Consider the following 22,681-nt stretch of genomic DNA (forward strand, 5'->3'; position numbering starts at 1 on the left):
GATTTTAGTCAGTGCTGGCTATCAGTGCCGCCTATCAGTGTTGCCCATCAATGCCCATCACTGCTGTCAATCAATGCCCATCAGTGTCACCCATCAATGCCCATCAGTACCGCATATCCGTGCCGCCCAACAGTGCCCATCAGTGCGGCATATTAGTGCCTCCTCATCAGTGCCACCTAATCAGTGCCACCTCATCAATGCCCACCAGTTCAGCCTATCAGTGCCCATCAGTGAAGGAGAAAAATTACTTAGTTACAAAATTTACTGACAGAAACTGACAAAGTCAAAACAAAAAATTTTTTCAACATTCTGGGTCTTTTTTTTGGTAAAAAAAAAACAAAAACCCAGCAGTGATTAAATACCACCAAAAGAAAGCTCTATTTTGTGAAGAAAATGATAAAGAATGTGTTTGGGTACAGTGTTGTATGACCGCGCAATTGTCATTCAAAGTGCGACAGCGCTGGAAGCTGAAAAATGGCCTGGGCAGGAAGGGGGTGTAAGTGCCCAGTAGGCAAGTGGTTAAAGTGTATCCAACAGGAGGCCATGAATGGTAGGATATCAATGATGACAATGGACCCAGATAAAAGATACTGAGATGTGAAGGTTAGAGCTTGTCAGCGCTCAGTGGAAAAGCAAACTGCAGGAGACAGTGAGTGAGTTGATAGGTACTGGGGTCACCTCATGATGACAATCGACCCTGACACATGGCTCTGAGCTTCGAATGATGACATTGGGTCAACACCCAGTGAAAGGTACCTACCAGGCTGGGGCATGGGGGCACAATAAGAATAGTGACACAGAGATCTGAATGATGCCAGCGGTCATGAGATAATAGGCATGGTGTCACTCCATCCTGAGGAAGGGACTGACAGACAGAACTGAGACCTGGATGATGGCATGAGTAACCAGTAAACAACAAAGGAGGCACGGGGTCACTCCATGATGAAGAAGGATGCTGACAGAAGACATTGAGATTACAATGCATCCAGAAAGTATTCACAGCGCTTCACTTTTTCCACATTTTGTTATGTTACAGCCTTATTCCAAGAGAGGAGAACCTTTCAGGAGGACAACCATCTCTGCAGCACTCCACCAATCAGCCTTGTATGGTTTGTATGGTAGAGTGGCCAGACTGAAGCCACTCCTCAGTAAAAGGCACAAGACAGCCCACCTGGAGTTTGGCAAAAAGCACCTGAAGGACTCTCAGACCATGAGAAACAAAATTCTCTGGTCTGATAAAACACAGATTGAACTCATTGGCCTAAATAGCAAGCGTCATGTCTGGAGGAAACCAGACACTGAGCATCACCTGGCCAATACCATCCCTACAGTGAAGCATGGCGGTGGACGCATCATGCTGTTAGGATGTTTTTTTAGCAGCAGGAACTGGGAGACTAGTCAGGATTGAGGGAAAGATGAATGCAGCAATGTGCAGAGATATCCTTGATTAAAACCTGCTCCAGAGCGCTCTGGACCTCAGATTGGGGCGAAGGTTCATCCTCCAACAGGACAACGACCCTAAGCACACAGCCAAGATAACAAAGGAGTGGTTATGGGACAACTCTGTGAATGTCCTTGCGTGGCCCAGCCAGAGCCCAGACTTGAACCTGATCGAACATCTCTGGAGAGATCTGAAAATGGCTGTGCACCGACGCTCCCCATCCAACCCGATGGAGCTTGAGAGGTCCTGCAAAGAAGAATAAGAGAAACGGCCCAAAAATAGCTGTGCCAAGCGTCTAGCATCATACTCACAAAGACTTGAGACTGTAATTGGTGCCAAAAGGTGCATAAAACAAAGTATTGAATAAAGGCTGTGAATACTTATGTACATGGGATTTCATTTTAGTTTTTTTTTTTAATAAATTTGCAAAGATTTCAAACAAACTTCTTTCACATTGTCATTATGGAGTATCATTTGTAGAATTTTGAGGAAAAAATGAATTTAATCCATTTTGGAATAACGCTGTAAATAACAAAATGTGGAAAAAGTGAAGCGCCGTGGAATACTTTCCGGATGCACTTAATGCCACGGGTCATCACTGCTCCATGAAAGCGATCTATTAGGAGGTAATAAAATGTAGGATAGCAATGGGGGTATCCTATGATGAGGAGGGCCCTAAGAAATAACATAGAGATCATGAATGAAATGATAAATGTGGGATCACTCTGTAGCAGGGAGGAGCCATAACAGATAACACTGAGATCCAGCGGTTGATATGGAGTCACCAGGAAGTGATGAATATAAGAGGTATGGGGTCACCCGATGATGAGGAGGGGTCCTGATGTGAAAGAATAGATCTGTATGAGATGTGGGTGGTGGAATGAAGTCACCAGGAAGTAATAAATGGTATGAGGCAAGGGGGTCACCTCCATACGATGAGGAGGGGTCCTGACATAAAAGATCGGAGATGTGGGTGATGGTATGGGGGTCACCAGAAAGTGATGACTAGCATAAGAGGTATGTGGGTGATGGTACGGGCATTGGTTAGCAATTAATGGGATTGTAGGCATGGTGTCACCCCATGAGGAGGGCCCTGATAAATAATCAGGGAGATCTGGTGGATGGTATGGGGTCACCAGGAAGTGATGAATGATATGAAATTATGGGCTCACCACATGATGATGAGGGGTCATGACATACATGAATGCATATGGAGGGTGGTATGGGGTCACCAGGAAGTGATGAACGGCATAAGAGGAATGGGGGTCACCTCAATATGATGAGGAGGTCCCTGAGAAATAACATGGCGATCGGGTTGATGGTATGGGGTACCAGGGAGTGGGGAATGATGTGATAGATGTGGGGTCACTCTGTAATAGGAAGGAGCCATAAGAGATAACACTAAAGGTGTGGGTGGTGTTATGGTGTCACCAGGAAGTGATGAATGATATGAGAGGTATGGGGTCACCTCACAATGACGCTGGATCCTGTCTTGATTGAATCTGTATGAGATGTGGGTGGTGCTATAGGGTCACCAGGAAGTGATGAATGATATGAGAGGCATGGGGGTCTCCTCATGAGGAGGAGGGATCATAACATAAATGAATGGCTCTGTGTGAGATGTGGGTAATGGTATGGTGACACCAGGAAGGGATAAATAATATGAGTGGTATGGGGTCACCCTGACATAAATGAATGGATCTTTATGAGATGTGGGTGGTGTTATGGTGTCACAAGGAAGTGATGAATGATATAAGAGGTATGGGGTCACCCCATGAAAATGAGGAGGGGTCCTAACATAAATAAATTTGTATGATGAATTGGGTGGTCTGATGGGGTCACCAGGAAGTGATTGATGATATGAGTGGTATGGGGTCACCGTGACATAAATGAATGGCTCTGTATAAGATGTGGGTAATGGTATGGTGTCACCAGGAAGTGGTGAATTATATGAGTGGTATGGGGTCACCCTGACATAAATGAATGGATCTTTATGAGATGTGGGTGGTGTTATGGTGCCACCAGGAAGTGATGAATGATGTAAGAGGTATGGGGTCACCCCATGAGGATGAGGAGGGGTCCTAACATAAATGAATGAATTTGTATGATGAACTGGGTGGTCTGATGGGGTCACCAGGAAGTGATGAATGATATGGGGTCACCATGACATAAATGAATGGCTCTGTATGAGATGTGGGTGGGTGACCTCTGTCTGTAGGGGGGATTTTGCCACATTGTAAATTGATGGTGAAGGGAGATTCTCTCAGAATGAATATTGTAGCCCCTCCCCCCATATGACCCGATCACTCACCCTCCAGGGTCTCGCACTGCACCAGGTTCAGGTAGTCCCCCTGGGTGAGGACCCCGGCCTTGAAGCCCCGGACTAAGCCCTCCAAGTAGCCGCTGTCCACATTGAAGTAGAGCTCGGAGAAGGACATCATGTTGGCGGCGGGGACGGGTCGGTATCAGAGGATGAGCAAAAGAGGAATAATTACGTCACTACACCGGCCAGGGGGAACCCGGAGAATCGGGAGGGGTCACGTGAACACAGCACCACCTGTCACATGACGAGCCTGGTGTCATGTAGGGGGGGGAAGGTAGAATTGGAGGAAGAACCAATGAGTGGATTTGCTTCCTGCTGACGCCATGGAATCAGAAAGAGGCTTGGAATGCAGGAAGTCGCCAGGTGGAGCTGTGCTGATGGCATGAGCTACATTCTTCCTGTAATGTCTGCAGTTGCTGTAATAGGTGGAAAGCTCTTAGGGAGGTGGGAGGCAGCCATTACAGACCTCCAGAAAATGCAAATTTCTTTGTTTTTCAGTGACTTGGAGCAGGTAAACAGCCAGTGAAGTCAGAACACAGGATGTTATATATATATATATATATATATATATATATATATATATATATATATATAGGCCTTGTTCAGTTCAGGACATTGTCTAAACACATATGCATGCAACATGAATTAGGCCTCTTGCACACAGACTCCTAAAATTCCACGTTTATAGGCACTGAGGCGTGTTTTTTACTGATGTAAATGCAGCCCATTGTTTGTAATGGACCTGTGTACACGTAAACTAAGGATGAGCTCCGGCGTATTCGCACAGCCCACGTGTAGAGCTCGCCAGAAAGTCGGCGCTGAGCTGCGCTAATCACAGGCAGGGAGACATTTCCCGATCTCTGCAGCCACACATCGGGACAATATCTCACTGCCTGTGATTAGCGCTCCGCCGTGCCCACTTCCTGGCGAGCTCTACACGTGGGCTGTGCGAACACGCCGGAGCTCATCCTTAACGTAAACCTGTGCTGTGTATAAATCAGCTGGTATTTTTACATGAAGAACCCGCACATATGACACAATCCAAGAAGAGCTAAAAGGTTTTAGTTTTTTTTTTTCACATGTATGTGTACGCACAAAATGCATGAATAGGCGCATTTAACCACTTCCAGACCTCCGGAAGATTTACCTCAAATCATGACCAGGCCATTGTTTGCGATACCGCACTGCGTTATTTTAACTGACAATTGCGCAGTCATGTAATGCTCTACCCAAATAAAATTTATGTAAATTTTTTTCTCACAATTAGAGCTTTTGTTTGGTGGTATTTGATCACCTCTGCGGTTTTTATTTTTTGCACTATAAGAAAAAAAAAGACAGACAATTTTGAAAAAAAAAATATTTTTTACTTTCTGCTATAAAACATAACCAATAAAAAAATGTAAAAAGTCAAATTTCTCCATCAATTTAGGCCAATATGAATTTTACTACATATTTTTTGTAAAAAAAAAAAATCCCAATAAGCGCATATTGATTGGTTTGAGCAAACGTTATAGCGTCTACAAACTATGGGATATATACAGGAATTTTTTTTATACTAGTAATGGCGGCGTTCAGTGACTTATAGCGGGACTGCAATATTGCGGCGGACAATCGGATGCTAAATGACACTTTGCGGGAACCAGTGACACTAATAAAGTAATCAGTACTGAAAATATGCACTGTCACTGTACTAATGACACTGGCTAGGAAGGGGTTAACATCTAGGGCATTCAAAGGATTAACTGTGTGCCTAGCCAGTGTTTTTGTTTACTGTATGTGTTGCTTTTACTAGGGAAAGTGATGGATTTTATTCTCTGTCAGAACAGAGATCTGCCTTGTTTACATAGGCAAAGCTCCATTCTGTGTGTTTTAACCACTTGCTGACCGTCTCACGCAGATATACTGCGGCAGAAGGGCTCGTACAGGCAAAACCACGTACCTATATGTTGCCCTTTAAGAGGCGGCCAGCGGGCGCACGCGCACCGCTGGCAGCAAGCTCCGTGAGTCGGGTCGCGGGTCCTGCAGACTCGATCGCCACGGGGATACCAGCGATCGCCTCACGGGGAGGAAAAACGGGGAGATGCTGATGTAAACAGCATCTCCCCGTTCTGCCTAGTGACAGTGTCACTGATCTCTGCTCCCTGTCATTGGAGCAGAGATCAGTGACGTCACACACACAGCCCATCCCCCTGACAGTTAGAAACACTCTCCTAGGACACACTTAACCCCTACACTGCCACCTAGTGGTTAACCCCTTCACTGTCAGTGTCATTTACACAGGAATCAGTGCATTTTATAGCACTGATTGCTGTATAAATGACAATGGTCCCAAAAATGTGTCAAAAATGTCCGATGTGTTCGCCATAATGTCGCAGTCACGATAAAAATCGCTGATCGCCGCCATTTAAAAAAAAATATATATTAATAAAAATGCCATAAAACTATCCCCTATTTTGTAAACACTATAACTTTTGCGCAAACCGATCAATAATCGCTTATTGCGATTTTTTTTTTTTTTTTTTACCAAAAATATGTAGAAGAATACGTATGAGGAAAAAAAATGTTTTTTATATATTTTTGGGGGATATTTATTATAGCAAAAAGTAAAAAATAATGCGTTTTTTTTTCAAAATTGCCGCTCTATTTTTGTTTATAGCGCAAAAAATAAAAACCTCAGAGGCGATCAAATACCACCATAAGAAAGCTCTATTTGTGGGAAAAAAAGGACGTCAATTTTGTTTGGGAGCCACGTCGCTCGACCGCGCAATTGTCAGTTAAAGCGACGCAGTGCCGAATCGCAAAAAGTCCTCTGGTCAGGAAGGGGGTAAATTCTTCCGGGGCTGAAGTGGTTAATGATGATCGGAGGGTGCCAGTGAACATCCAGTGCCCGGAACCAGGAGATCGGCCTCTGCTGTGATTAATCACAGCATAAGCAGACTACCAGTGGTGCGCGCCACATAGGTGGTAGTGCAGAATCACACGTGTGTATGTATGTGTATGTGTGTGTGTGTGTATATATATATATATATATATATATATCATTCATGGCCGAAATTGTTGGCACCCCAGAAATTTTTCCAGAAAATCAAGTATTTCTCACAGAAAAGTATTGCAGTAACACGTTTTGCTATACACATGTTTATTCCCTTTGTGTGTATTGGAACAAAACAAAAAAAGGAGGAAAAAAAGCAAATTGGACATAATGTCACACAAAACTCCAAAAATGGGCTGGTCAAAATTCATGGCACCACTTTCAAAATTGTGGATAAATAATGCCTCGTTTCCACTGAGTGGATCGGTTCGGTTCGGTACGGTACGGTACGGTACGCTATTTTGGGTGTTTCCATTATGAAAGCGGCCCATACGACCGAACCATACCGCTCCATTCAGGGTCCTGCTTCAGATGTGGGGCCATAGAAAATGGAACGGTTCGGTTAGGGCGGAGCTACGATACATTCCACTGATTGGCTGACAGAAAACCCTCTGCTGTGCTATGCTGAGGCATTTTTTCTAAACCCTGTATGGCCCCTTGTGGTCCCACTTGCAGTGGAAACGCTCACCAGAATAGACAGGACCATTCTAGGCCATTCAAACTGTACCAACCCGAACCGATCCGCTAAGTGGAAACGAGGCATAAGATTGTTTCAAGCATGTGATGCTCCTTTAAACTCACCTGGGGCAAGTAACAGGTGTGGGCAATATAAAAATCACACCTGAAAGCAGATAAAAAGGAGAGAAGTTCACTTATGCAGCGTACACATGGTCGGACTTTTCGACCGTACTGGTCCGACGGACTTTTAATGGACTTTTGACGGATTTTTTAACGAACGGACTTGCCTACACACGATCACACCAAAGTCCGACGGATTCGTACGTGATGACGTACACCGGATTAAAATAAGGAAGTTGATAGCCAGTAGCCAATAGCTGCCCTAGCGTCGTTTTTTGTCCATCGGACTAGCATACAGACGAGCGGATTTCTGGGTCCGGCAAAGTTACGGCGTAAAGATTTAAGGCATGTTCCAAATCACAATACAAACACTGCGGCGGGAGCACACACAGCTACAGCAGAACGATAATTTATACGTTCCAATGCTAATTTATAAGTTCAGGTTGAGGGGGGTTGCAATTTAATCCTGCTAAACACATACAATCTATTACAAATAAACATCTGATCAATGTCTCGCAGCAGTGGCTGTCTCGCTGCAATGACTGTCTAGTTTGCTGCAGAGGCAGTCTCTCTCGCTGCAGTGGCAGTGTCGCTGCAGTGGCTGTCTTGCTGCAGTGGCTGTGTGTGTGTGTGTGTGTCACTGTGTGTGTGTAAGAGAGAGAGACTGTGGTGTGTGTGTGTGAGAGACTGGTGTGGGTGAATGGGTGAAAGGTGTGTGAATGGTCAGTAACAAGGGTTGAAGCCTTGACGTGGCGTTACTGCTCACATGGGAATCCATGTGACAATTCAACCAACCTCAGTAAATGTTAAAATTATGTGGTTAACCAAAAACAGAGTTCCATTTGTGTGCATAAAATAAACATTTTGTGTTAAAGGCATCATCATTGTGACAAACCTACCCAGGACAGGGACGTTTGGCAAAGATAAGGATCAGGCCTCTTACCCACTACTCTTTGGTAGATGAGTGACTGGGGAAACCCTTAGACATACAGACTCTGGAAATCAAGACTCGTGATTCATGTTTATGACCTAGCTGGGACATGTATTCTTTACTTATGACTTTTCTATTAGGATAAACTAGACAAATGTATTTCCCATTGTATGCTGCTAGAATGCAGTCCCATTGTAAATTAAGACCTATTGTGTCTGCTAGCTGATAGAGGTTTCAATCTATTGCAGTTGGGGGTTCTCCCTGTCCACTACAACCCTCAATCTCACCAAATCTACTACATACCTCCATCAAATTTCTCCATCCACAACAAACCTCCTCCTATGAGATCACTCCATACCGCTCTTCTCTATGGGGAGATTGGATGAAAAAGCACCACTTGTCCTTTTTCGTCCAACTTGCTAGACAGATGGTAAATGTATTGCCATTTGTCTGTTTTTAGTGGATCTTGTTGAAACGGATGCCCGGTGGGTATCAGCAGACACATGACATCCACCCCCCCATCGAAATTAATGGTTGGGCCAATTGGATCTGCCAGAAAATGGACAGGCGAATCTGATCTTGTGAAAGGGGACTAAACTATCATCGCTCACTAGAAATTTGTGAGCGATATCAGACAAGACTGTACATCCGCCTGCTTACTGTTACTTTTGACTGTAAAATGCAAAAATAAATACATTTGACTAGCGTTCCTGCCTGTGATAAATAAAAATAAAGTACTCCAATCCATACTGTCTGAAGATTGTCATTCATCTAGACCAGGGGTACCCAAACAATGGGCCAGTTTACTATACTTCTGACTTTAGGGGGCCTGGACTTTGGCTAGTTGGAATAGAAAATGTCCTGGTGTCCAGTTGCAGTAAAGATTGCCCCATCATTGGTGTATGTGGGAGGAATAGGGCCCCATCTTTGTTGTAATCAAATGTAATTAGGCCCCCATTATTGGTGTCAGTGATTGGAATAGTGCCCCAAGAGGCCTATCAAGAACTGAAGGAGTTAAAAAGTTGTTCAAGATACAAACCACTCCATATCCTTAGCCTGCTTCGGTGTCAATGGTGGAGAGACAAAACACAGCATGGTGTCTGTAAACTATGGTGAGAAGCTTATGTGATTGAACCATAATAATTTTGAATTTATAATTTTACATCTAAACAGCCCCTCCTCTCGAAAGCAAAGCAACATTTGTTCAGTCTTGTATTGTTATTCAACCACACAACATGCAGCTGCCACAAATATGCCTACACAGCAACCTATGTGCGTGCGCATGGCACTCCCAACACATTGACAGCTCTCAGCCAATCATAGAACGTACATGCTAGAGACAGGGGGTAGACAAAGGGATATGGATGCTATGGCCATTTTCATTTGTGGACCCCCAAACACAGGGTAGGTACCCAGAGAAAAGCAATGCAAGTTCAGTGATAATATGCAAACTCCATGCAGATAGCATGCTAATCATGATTCACACCAAGAAACCCAGAGCTGTAAGTCATAAGTGAAAAATAAAAACTAAGCTCTAGCATAGTTGCCAACTGTCCCACATTACTGGTATTTAGACATTTTTCTTGGTCTAACTGGGTCTTGTCCCGTGAATTTGGAGTTTTAACTATTTTTCTCCACCTCCGCTAGAGGTGCACAGCCAACATTCGTTAACAGTCTCCTCTTGCCACTATTTTACAGAAGACCAGCTATCGTGAGGAAGAAACAAGATGCGGAACCCAGGCTCGGGCTCTTGGTTCCTCCCTTCGGCCTCCATGAGCTGGTCTTCTGTAAATGGTGCAGGGACAAAATCGCCAGTGGCGTTGCTACTGGTGATGAAGAGGGGGGACGCCTGATGTAATGAGGGAATCGACTGTAAACACCTGACATAAAGAGGGCCACCTGATGGCATCTGGTGGCAGGTGACAGTGGCAAGTGAGACGCTCAGGTGATGAATGAAATGCTAACATTGGGTGTTTGTAGTATATATGCAGTGAGACAGCCACTGCAGCGGCTGACAGTGTTATGATATGTGGTGACACCCAATACAATGTGCATTGCAACACGATGGCGGGCTCATTGATGAGCTTACATTGATTTCAATGAAAAACCCATCAGGAGGGAAAAACACACGGACTTCCATCCAGCTTAAGGCTCCGTGAACACTACAAGCTAAAAAAATGCCAGAAAAACGCTGGATGAAAAATACTCATAATAGCATTTTTGTGCCAGCCTTTAGCAGCAGTGAGGAGCTTTCAGATTTTTTTTTCAGCTTACAAATCGCTCCCAAAAACGCAAAAAAAGAGCCACTTGCGTCACTTCAGGTTTTGTATTCTTCGGTCTGTAGAACGCAGGGCGTCCCGGACAGGCAGATTTTTAAAGCTCCATTACATGTTTATTGCTGTAAGCATAGCTCCCAACTGTCCCTGATTTTGAGGGACTGTCCCTGATTCGGAGCAATGTCCCTCTGTCCCTCTTTCCTCCTCATTTGTCCATCATTTTGGTCTGATCCATATAGTTGTATATAAAATGCACTTTTTATCTTTCAAAAAGTGTTTCCCAGTGCTAAACCTTTCATCTAAATTCTAAATTGCTGCATTTGTAAATGTAAAAAGCCAATATAAAGGAATAGGAGTTGAAAAAAAAGTCCTTGTGGACTTAATTGACCTTTTTTTGGGTTAATTCTCCTTTAAGGGGGTGTGTCAGGGGGTGTGTCCTATGCCTACATAGATTTGCAAGTAAGTGTCCCTCATTCCCATCTCAAAATGTTGGGAGGTATGCTATAAGTGCAATTTTCACTGTTTATATCTAATATTTATGGTTTAACACTATGGAGGCTTGCCCTTGTCCGTTCACTTTAAACAGTCCCATTGTGCAAGAAGTTATAAAGGGAACCTGGAGAAGCCAGAAACTTCTCCTCCAGCCTGGCTGCTGTGTTCAAAGACTCCCGTGTGACCGGGAGCAGCTCTGCGTAATCCCCACTCCTGCCCTCTTCTCCCTCCCGCAGTGCAGATCCAATCCAATCAGAGGGCAGAGGAGAGAGCGCCAATGGAAGCAATAGAAAGAACTTGCTGGGCAGAAGCTGTAGATAATGGCTGCTGTATTTTCATATAGATACTTTACACCCCCAACATAGTACATAACTGTTACATAAAAAGGCTTGATATGCAGAGTTTGTCACACAAAGTTTTTGTTTTGTGTGACGAACTCTGCATCTCGAGCCTTTTTTGCGTAAACATTTTTTAAATTTATTTTTATTCTAATGCAGGGAATGCATCTGTGGCATTTTCTGTCATCTGTGGCATTTTCTGTGAATGATGAAATTTTGATGGGGTGACATGTGAACGACACCAGGATGAGGCAACAAAAAACTAGACAAGTATGCATACCTCCCAACTTTTTGAGATGGGAATGAGGGACACCTATCAGCAAAAGTATGCAGGCATAGGACACACCCCTTGTCACACCACCTTAAAGGAGAATTGTGTAAAAAAAAAAAAGATTGGTTCAACCCACAAGTGCTTTATTTACCACTACTCTTCCTTTATATTGGCTTTTAGAATTTACAAATGCAGCAATTTAAAAATCAGATGAAATGTTTAGCGCTGGAAAACACTTTTTGATAGATAAAAAGTGGATTTTATATACATCTATATAGATCAGACCAAAATGAGGGACAAATGAGGAGGAATGAGGGACAGAGGGACATTGCTCCAAATCAGGGACAGTCCCTCGAAATCAGGGACAGTTGGGAGCTATGAAGTATGTATGGGGTGGTGAAAATTGCTAGCAAAGTTACACGTGTGTAGAGTACAATATGACTATTCAGGATTTACTTTGGGCCAACAGTTTGTGCAGCACTTGCTAAAATGCATAAATATACATACAGTGGGGGCGGAAAGTATTCAGACCCCCTTAAATTTTTCACTCTTTGTTATATTGCAGCCATTTGCTAAAATCATTTAAGTTCATTTTTTTCCTCATTAATGTACACCCAGCAACCATATTGACAAAAAAAACACAGAATTGTTGACATTTTTGCAGATTTATTAAAAAAGAAAAACTGAAATATCACATGGTCCTAAGTATTCAGACCCTTTGCTGTGACACTCATATATTTAACTCAGGTGCTGTCCATTTCTTCTGATCATCCTTGAGATGGGTCTACACCTTCATTTGAGTCCAGCTGTGGTTGATTATACTGATTGGACTTGATTAGGAAAGACACACCTGTCTGTATAAGACCTTACAGCTCACAGTGCATGTCAGAGCAGATGAGAATCATGAGCTCAAAGGAACTGCCTGAAGAACTCAGAGACAGAATTGTGGCAAGGCACAGATCTGGCCAAGGTTACAAAAAAAATTCTGCTGCACTTAAGGTTCCTAAGAGCACAGTGGCCTCCATAATCCTTAAATGGAAGACGTTTGGGACGACCAGAACCTTCCTAGAGCTGGCCATCCGGCCAAACTGAGCTATCAGGGGAGAAGAGCCTTGGTGAGAGAGGTAAATAAGAACCCAAAGATCACTGTGGCTGAGCTCCAGAGACGCAGTCGGTAGATGGGAGAAAGTTGTAGAAAGTCAACCATCACTGTAGCCCTCCACCAGTCAGGGCTTTATGACAGAGTGGCCCGACGGAAGCCTCTCCTCAGTGCAAGACACATGAAAGCCCGCATGGAGTTTGCTAAAAAAACACCTAAAGGACTCCAAGATGGTGAGAAATAAGATTCTCTGGTCTAATGAGACCAAGATAGAACTTTTTGGCCTTAACTCTAAGCGGGATGTGTGGAGAAAACCAGGCACTGCTCATCACCTGTCCAATACAGTCCCAACAGTGAAGCATGGTGGTGGCAGCATCATGCTGTGGGGGTGTTTTTCAGCTCCAGGGACAGGACGACTGGTTGCAATCGAGGGAAAGATGAATGCGGCCAAGTACAGGGATATCCTGGAGGAGAACCTTCTCCAGAGTGCTCAGGACCTCAGACTGGGCCGAAGGTTTACCTTCCAACAAGACAATGACCCTAATCACACAGCTAAAATAACGAAGGAGTGGCTTCACAACAAGTCCGCGACTGTTCTTGAATGGCCCAGCCAGAGCCCTGACTTAAACCCAATTGAGCATCTCTGGAGAGACCTAAAAATGGCTGTCCACCAACATTTACCATCCAACCTGACAGAACTGGAGAGGATCTGCAAGGAGGAATGGCAGAGGATCCCCAAATCCAGGTGTGAAAAACTTGTTGCATCTTTCCCAAAAAGACTCATGGCTGTATTAGATCAAAAGGGGGCTTCTACTAATAACTGAGCAAAGGGTCTGAATACTTAGGACCATGTGATATTTCAGTTTTTCTTTTTTAATAAATCTGCAAAAATGTCAACAATTCTGTGTTTTTCTGTCAATATGGGGTGCTGTGTGTACATTAATGAGGACAAAAAATGAACTTAAATGATTTTAGCAAATGGCTGCAATATAACAAAGAGTGAAAAATTTAAGGGGGTCTGAATACTTTCCGTCCCCACTGTATATGTTCAATAACTCACACCTGGTTCAGTTGTATATGGATGAGAAAATCCATATTCACATTAAAAACACTGTCACATGAGGTCTCCATCAACTATGTCTGCTTTGTGTCTGCTTTATGATAAGTATTTGCAATAAAAATGCCTCATTATGAAAAAGCAGTTGTTTCTGGAAATATGTGTGATCGTGAAAAAATGAGGGAACTCTGCCCAACCTAAATCAAAAATTTGAGAAAAGGGTCAGGACTCGCCCAGACCCTTTTCTCAAATTTTTGGTTTAGGTTGGGCAGAGTCCCCTAATTTTTTCACCATCACACACATTTCCAGAAACAACTGCTTTTTCATAATGAGGCATTTCTATCTACCAGATGTGAGTTATTGAACATATATGTCTCTCTCATATTTGTATGTGACTAGAGAAATGTTTAAACTCACTGTTGACTGTTTGTATTTGAACTTTATAGATTATATACATCCTGTTAATCCCTGATGCAAGAACGGACATTCAGCTCTGAAACGTGTCGGGTACAGGATATTGTATCTACAGTTGTTGTATATATTATTCTTTTCTAGTCTTCATGACCATGTTCAGTATTTTTGTCTATGACATACTTTTCAATAAATTATGTATATTTTTTTATATATTATTGATTTATTTTTGTAGTGCCCTAAAAGTCCCACTCCTAGGGGTCTTCTTCTTTTTCCTGTTTCTATGGCATGTGGCACACTGGGAATTTCATATCATCAGAACTCCTTTTATTAAACCAATCAACATTCGCTTATTGGGATTTTTTTTTACCAATAATATGTAGCAGAATACATATTGGACTAAATTTATGAAGAAATTAGATTTTTTTTTTCTGAAATGTCTGTTTTTTTTTGTTTGTTTTTTTGTTTATAGGGCAAAAAATAAACGCAGAAGTGATCAAATACCAACAAAAGAAAGGTCTATTTGTAGGGGGGAAAAAAGGACATCAATTTTATTTGGGTACAGTTTTGCACGACCACTCAATTGTCAGTTGCTGTATCGCAAAAAATGGCCTAGTCATGAAAGGGGGGGGGGGGTCAACCTTCTGGAGGTCAAGTGGTTAATGTCCTCACTACTTGGAACCTAGAAATGTATTTGCTGCCCTGCAAGCATTGTAATCTAGTGCTGTTTTTTAGCCCCTGCACAAGAAAAAGCCCCCCACCCAGACCCATCTTCCCAAACGTCTGCTCCCATGGCTGACTCCGAACGAATACAGCGGCCGGCTTGCTATAGCGCAGCACTTGTAAATATATTATGGGCAGTATGCAGTGCTTGGCCAAGGGGGGCGGAGCGACTGGCCAGACCGGCTGCACGTAATCTTACTGGCGAAGACGGAGCCTTATGCTCCGCCTACCCTCCTCCGTGCGGCTTTCTACACTGTATTGTCTCCCGGGGCGGGGTCTGTTGAGGAGGAGGAGGATCTCATCATCATCATTCCCCTAATTATACCAGGGAGGGCTGGGGTGGCCCAGAATCATGGAGGATTCCAGCGCTGGGATCCTCCACAAAGCTAAAATAAATCTTCGGATGAGATCCAGAGACGGCTGGCCTCACTGCAAGCTGTACAAGGCTCTCAGGATACACCTCCGATTGGGTCAATGGACACCCCCCATACATAGAATGCTTTCCAAGTAGTCAGTGTTCCCCCATACATTAACCCCCGACACACATACACACATATATATATATTTGAAGCTCTCATATACACTGCCCTCCTCCTTGCAATCATACATTACTCCCCCCCTCCATGCAGCCATACATTACCCCCCCCATACATTACTCCATACAGTCATACATTACTCCCCCCCCTCCATGCTGTCATACATTACCCCCCCTATATATTTGAGGCTCTCCCATACACCACCCCCCCCCCCTCCATGTAGGCATACATTACCCCCCTATAGATTTGAGGCTCTCCCATTTAACAACCCCTCCATGCAGTCATATATTACCCCCCCATACATTACTCCATGCAGTCAATTACCTCCCCCCTCCATATATTTGAGGCTCTCTAATATACTACCCCCCCCCCCCCCCCCCATGCAGGCATACATTACCTCCCCCCCTATATATTTGAGGCTCTCCCATACACAACCCCCGTCCCTCCATGCAGGCATACATTACCTCCCCCCCTCCATGCAGTCATACATTACTTCCCCCTCCATGCAGTCATACATTACCTCCCCCCCTCCATGCAGTCATACATTACTTCCCCCTCCATGCAGTCATACATGACCTCCCCCCTCCATGCAGTCATACACTGCCCCATATACTTGGTGTTCCCCGGTTCCTCTCACCGGCTCCTTGTGGCAACAAATCCCCGCGGCTCCTGACGGCAAAACTTTTGTAATGTGTGCCAAGCAGCCAATCACATATAAGTGCTCAACAGATCTTGTTGCAATAAAGTAATCTGTGCTGCAAACTCATTAAACAGTCTTCATTCAGGGAAAGTTCATGTACTGCAAAGTTTGGATTGATTTCAGCATGCATGGAGCACTTTGCACATACTGAAATCAATTCAAACTTTGCAGTACATAAACTTTCACTGAATGAGGACTGTTTAATGAGTTTGCATTGATTTCAGCATGTGCAAAGTGCTCCGTGCATGTTGAAATCAATGCAAACTCATTAAAGAGGAGGTCCAGCCCCCCCCCCCCCACATCAAATACTGTAGCTGCTGACTTTTAATATTAGGACACTTGCGTATCCCGGGATCCAGCGATGTCGCGACCCCAGCCGATTTTTGGATCAGCTCTTGGGTGCTGCCCCCACCCACCACCAGGGGGAGAATGATGACAGTGGATGGGGCGGTAGGAAGCTGGCAGTGGGGAACAAGGGGATGAAGATAAGGATGGTGATGATGGGGATAGGATGATTGGATGCTAGAGGTGGGGTACAGGGGGTGGGGTGGTAGGAAGCTGGCAGAGGGGTACAGGGGGGTGAAGATAAGGATGATGATAACAGGAGTAGGGTTAGAGGTGGGGCACATGGGAATGTTGATGACAGGAGGGAGGTTGATAGGATGTCAGAGGTAGGGTATAGGGGGGTTGAAGATGACAAGGGGTTGGGGTGGTAGGATACCAGGGACATGGGGATTGTGATGAAGAGGGGGATGATGATGACAGGGGGTTGGTGGTAGGAAACTGGCAGAGGGGTACAGGGGGATGAAGATGACAGGGGTGGGGTGGTAGGAAGCCGGCAGAGGGGTACAGGGGGATGAAGATGACAGGGAAGGGGTGGTAGGAAACTGGCAGAGGGGCGCAGGGGGATGAAGATGACAGGGGGTGGGGTGGTAGGAAGCTGGCAGTGGGGAACAAGGGGATGAAGATAAGGATGATGGGGATAGGATGATTGGATGCTAGAGGTGGGGTACAGGGGGTGGGGTGGTAGGAAGCTGGCAGAGGGGTACAGGGGGGTGAAGATAAGGATGATGATAACAGGAGTAGGGTTAGAGGTGGGGCACATGGGGATGTTGATGACAGGAGGGAGGTTGATAGGATGTCAGAGGTAGGGTATAGGGGGGTTGAAGATGACAAGGGGTTGGGGTGGTAGGATACCAGGGACATGGGGATTGTGATGAAGAGGGGGATGATGATGACAGGGGGTTGGTGGTAGGAAACTGGCAGAGGGGTACAGGGGGATGAAGATGACAGGGGTGGGGTGGTAGGAAGCCGGCAGAGGGGTACAGGGGGATGAAGATGACAGGGAAGGGATGGTAGGAAACTGGCAGAGGGGTGCAGGGGGATGAAGATGACAGGGGGTGGGGTGGTAGGAAGCTGGCAGAGGGGTGAAGAAGATGACAGGGGGTGGGGTGGTAGGAAGCTGGCAGAAGGGTGTAGAGAGGATGAAGATGATAGGGGGTGGGGTGGTAGGAAGCTGGCAGAGAGGTGCAGGGGGTATGAAGATGACAGGGGGTGGTAGGAAGCTGGCAGAGTGGTGCAGGGGGGAGGAAGATGACAGAGGGTGGGCCGGTAGGAAGCTGGTAGGGGGGTGCAGGGGGGATGATGATGGCAGGGGGTTGGGTGGTGGCAAACTGGCAGAGGGGTACAGGGGGATGAAGATGACAGGGGTGGGGTGGTAGGAAGCTGAGAGAGGGGTACAGGGGGATGAAGATGACAGGGATGGGGTGGTAGGAAGCTGGAAGAGGGGTGCAGAGGGGATGAAGATGACAGGGGGTGGGGTGGTAGGAAGCTGGCAGAGGGGTGCAGGGGGATGAAGATGACAGGGGGTGGGGTGGTAGGAAGATGGCAGAGTGGTACAGGGGGATGAAGATGACAGGGGTGGGGTGGTAGGAAGCCGGCAGAGGGGTACAGGGGGATAAAGATGACAGGGAAGGGGTGGTAGGAAGCTGGCAAAGGGGTACAGGGGGATGAAGATGACAGGGAAGGGGTGGTAGGAAACTGGCAGAGGGGCGCAGGGGGATGAAGATGACAGGGGGTGGGGTGGTAGGAAGCTGGCAGAGGGGCGCAGGGGGATGAAGATGACAGGGGGTGGGGTGGTAGGAAGCTGGCAGAGGGGTGAAGAAGATGACAGGGGGTGGGGTGGTAGGAAGCTGGCAGAAGGGTGTAAAGAGGATGAAGATGATAGGGGGTGGGGTGGTAGGAAGCTGGCAGAGAGGTGCAGGGGGTATGAAGATGACAGGGGGTGGTAGGAAGCTGGCAGAGTGGTGCAGGGGGGAGGAAGATGACAGAGGGTGGGCCGGTAGGAAGCTGGGAGGGGGGTGCAGGGGGGATGATGATGGCAGGGGGTTGGGTGGTGGGAAACTGGCAGAGGGGTACAGGGGGATGAAGATGACAGGGGTGGGGTGGTAGGAAGCTAATAGAGGGGTACAGGGGGATGAAGATGACAGGGATGGGGTGGTAGGAAGCTGGAAGAGGGGTGCAGAGGGGATGAAGATGACAGGGGGTGGGGTGGTAGGAAGCTGGCAGAGGGGTGCAGGGGGATGAAGATGACAGGGGGTGGGGTGGTAGGAAGATGGCAGAGTGGTACAGGGGGATGAAGATGACAGGGGTGGGGTGGTAGGAAGCTGGCAGAAGGGTGCAGAGAGGATGAAGATGACGGGGTGAGGTGGTAGGAAGCTGGCAGAGGGGTGCAGGGGGGATGAACATGACAGGAGGTGATAGGAAGCTGGCAGGGGGTGCAGGGGGATGAAGATGACAGGGGGTGGGGTGGTAGGAAGCTGGCAGAGGGGATGAAGATGACAGGGGGTGGGGTGGTAGGAAGCTGGCAGAGGGGATGAAGATGACAGGGGGTGGGGTGGTAGGAAGCTGGCAGAGGGCTGCAGGGAGGGTGATAAGAAGTGTGACAGGAGGTAGGGTGGTGTGATTCCAGTACAAGGATAATGATGATGACAGGGGTTAGTAGGTGGCATCATATGCTGGACGGCATACATATCATCAGTGCACTGTTCTGTGTGTGAGTGAGAACACAGGCGGCTGGCAGAGGTGATTTTCGTGGCGCCCGACATGGGATGCTGTTAGTGTCTGACAGGAGTGTCATGTGTAGTACCTTGAGATTCGATGATCGGCAGGTACCAACTCTGGCAGGTCCTCCATTACGGATCAGGGAGCTGCTCAGCCGCTGCGGGTATTATCCAAGCACTGTCTGCACATGGCAGGAGATTCTCAGAGCGCGGCAGAAGGGGAAGAGCCGGAGGAGGGGAATACATGGAGCCACTCAGTGATCCTGGGCTCTCGGGCAGTGCTCAAGTGGCCCGGGAAAAACTAGTTGTGCGCACCGTGGGCTTTTGCCATGCATTAAATCTTCTGAGGGCGCCGACCAGGGGACATTCACTCCCACACACGGTAGACAAATTAGGCGGGCGTGAGGCCCCTGGGAGTGAGAGGCCTTAGGCGACTGCCTACTTTGCCTAATTAGAGAGCCGCCTCTGGGTTTCCCTGCATCCAATTCGCACTGCTGGATATTGTGACCAGCTCTCTATGGAGCGATTTGCACAGTAGTCCTGTGCGTCTTTCCGTTTCAGGTCCGAATTCAGCCAAAAATTCGGGCTGAAATCGGACCTGAAACAGTGAACGGAGCCGCACCGGACTCCTGCTGTGAGCCACTGCATGCTCAGATGTGAACCCAGCCTTAAACTAGCATTTACAAGCTGAAGTTGTGTAAACCAGACCTAATGAACAATAGATTTGGGTTCTGCCCAAAAATGTGGGTCCTGTTTGGGTCCCACCCAAAAAGTAAACTTTTAACTTTGTAATAGAAGCTGAAATCTTCATTCACCTCCTTGCTTTTGTATAATAATAACTTTTTATGGGCAGTTTTTTAAAATCCACTTATCATAAAAAAACTGATTTCTGTGGTCTTAAGCCACGCAATCGGATTTTCCAACGGTAATTGTGTGATGTGATGGCTGTTGGGGGGAAAATCTGACCGTTTGTACACTCCATCGGACAATTGTTGTCGGATTTTCCGCGGACAAATGTTGAACGCAGGCTTTAAAATTTTCCGCGGACAAATGTCTGTTGTCGGATTTTCCGAGCGCGCATACACAAGTTCGTCAGACAAAAGTCCAAAGTACAAACATGCATGCTCGGAAGCAAGGACGAGCCAGAAGCGGTCGGTCTTGTAAACTAGCGTTTGTAATGGAGAATTAACATTCGTGACGTGGCAAATTATGAAATCTCGAAATGCAGCGCACAATTATCTTCTTCTTTAATGGGATAATAATGAAGCTGCTTTGCTGGTGATACTGATGGAGTTATTGCAAACACATTTTCGAAGGCTTTTTTTTTCTAGTGATATCAAGAATAATATTATTATGCTTGTTATTTTTTTTATTTTTTTTTGGTACAAGTTACCACAACACCATTATCACCAACTATGTTGGTGTCCCTTGTTAATTTTACATTGTATTTTTTAAAATGTAACTGCCTACTCCCAAACTGTCATTTGAATTAAAACACATAGCCAAGTATTATTCTCTATAATTTTTTTATTGTGCATTAAATGTCTAATAATGAATGTCTAATTAAATGACATGCTATCTGCTAATAGAACTTAACCAAAAAAGTGCATTCTATGCATCCAAAAATATAGAAAATATACCAAATCAAATCATTATTCAACCAAAAAATAAAATAAGAGCCTCATGAATGTGTCCTGCTTCTTAATATAGGGGGTCAACAATGCCAAGAGTTGGTAAAAGCAGGGGTCCGTCAGCCAGAGATAATTCTGAAAATCATCTGGATTATTCTCCTGGAGCTCCCGCAGCAAAGGCATATGACATAATTGGTCACGATTAATAAAGCAACCAATTTTTGGTCCAAGAAATCCTCCTCCTCCTGGACTGGACTTGGGTCAAAGCAATAACTCCAAGGCCAATAATAAATAACACGTTATCTCCTCCGATTCCACAACATGGCTGGTTGACGAACGGCCGTTCAGAAACAAACTGAAAAGCGTGAAATGAAAAGCGCGAATCAACACTCACCAAACTTCTACTAACACGAAATTAGCAGAAGGAGCCCAAAGGATGGCGCTAAAGAGCTGAAAAACCAGGTAGTATGTCACTACGTTCGTGTTTGTTGGCCGACAATTGTGTGCCGTTTGAATGCAAGACACGTTTGGGGCCAACGCCCTTCAGACAAAAGTCCAAGGTTTTGTCTGTGGAAAATCTGATCAGGTGTATGAGGCTTTAGGCCTGGATTTGAGAAAAGGTCACATAAGAAAAATAATTTACAGCTCTTGTTTCTTTATATAATAACTTTTATTTCTTATGTACAGTATGCATAAGGGGTTAAATCATCAACATAAATAAATGTAATTACATTGAGATTATGTTTAGTTATCTTATTAAAGGTTAAATTGGATTTTTAATGCACTTATGATTTCCAGGCCTTTCTCCCCTACCACAGCATTTTTGCACTATAACATACTTACATACAGCTCCCTACCGATCTTGCTTTCTGAATCTAAGCTTTCCAACTTCCCTTATCTCTCTTTCCTTGATGTATTATCAGTCTAGTTAAAATTAGCAACATGTGATTGGTAAATGTAAGCATCTTCATAGTTTAAAAAAAAAAAAGCATCTTCATAGTACTTAATACCTTAATACCTCATTTACATGAGGCAATTTGAACCTTGCCCCATGCAGGGCCATGTTTTACCAGCACAGGGATGCACAGGTGTTTCTTTCACCCCGTGTAAGGCAGTCCCATCCATATGTATTGGGACACAGTGGCTGCATGGACACCGCCGCTGCTCCCATAGTGACATCAGTGCGGGTGCATGGCCTCAAACACACCAGCAGCCACACAGATGTTGTATTGGGAGCAGCGGCTGTGTCCGTGCAGCCACTGTGTCCCAATACACATGAATGGGCATGCCTAGGGATTCATGGAAATCCAGTGCATCCCCATGCCAGATAAACATGGCCCTGCATGGGACAAGGATCCTATTGTCCCATGTGAATACTTTCTATATGTGCAAGACAGCAAGCACTTCTCAGTAGTTATACTGTATCTTTCCTTTATTACAAACCAGTAAGCAAACAAGGTTCCCCAATCACCAGATTACAAACACAAGGCAGTGGGCTGAGCTGTTACACAACAGCAATGCCTGGATTAAAAATTAAATAAAACATAGGATCTGTTCACTGTATACATTATAGGCTTAAAGCTCCTCATTATTCAGTTTTGGATAGAAAGGGGAAAGGTTAGAACCTCTGTCAGGTTTTAGTGTTGTCTGTATTGGGGACAATCAGTGCCTAAATATAAACTGAAATATTGAGCAGGCAGGCTCACTGTATGCATTTCAA

General features: G+C 45.4%; 1 protein-coding gene and 1 long non-coding RNA gene across 2 annotated transcripts in view; one reads left to right on the plus strand and one right to left on the minus strand.

Annotated features, from left to right (window-relative positions):
• The window catches only part of ATP6V0D1 (ATPase H+ transporting V0 subunit d1), a 133,304-nt gene extending 129,260 nt beyond the window's left edge, over positions 1-4,044 (minus strand). Inside the window, exon 1 of the mRNA XM_073605424.1 lies at positions 3,753-4,044. Within this exon, the coding sequence (XP_073461525.1) occupies positions 3,753-3,882 (130 nt within the window). The 5' untranslated portion in view covers positions 3,883-4,044. The remainder of the gene's footprint in view (positions 1-3,752) is intronic.
• Positions 4,045-4,093: 49 nt separating this feature from the next.
• Positions 4,094-21,614, plus strand: LOC141112519 (uncharacterized). The gene is made up of 3 exons (XR_012236613.1): positions 4,094-4,275; positions 14,345-14,405; positions 21,041-21,614. It is a non-coding gene; the product is annotated as an uncharacterized lncRNA (long non-coding RNA).
• The last annotated feature ends 1,067 nt before the right edge of the window (positions 21,615-22,681 follow it).

This window comes from Aquarana catesbeiana, linkage group LG11, assembly GCF_042186555.1.
Source record: "Aquarana catesbeiana isolate 2022-GZ linkage group LG11, ASM4218655v1, whole genome shotgun sequence".
Lineage (NCBI taxonomy): Eukaryota > Metazoa > Chordata > Amphibia > Anura > Ranidae > Aquarana > Aquarana catesbeiana.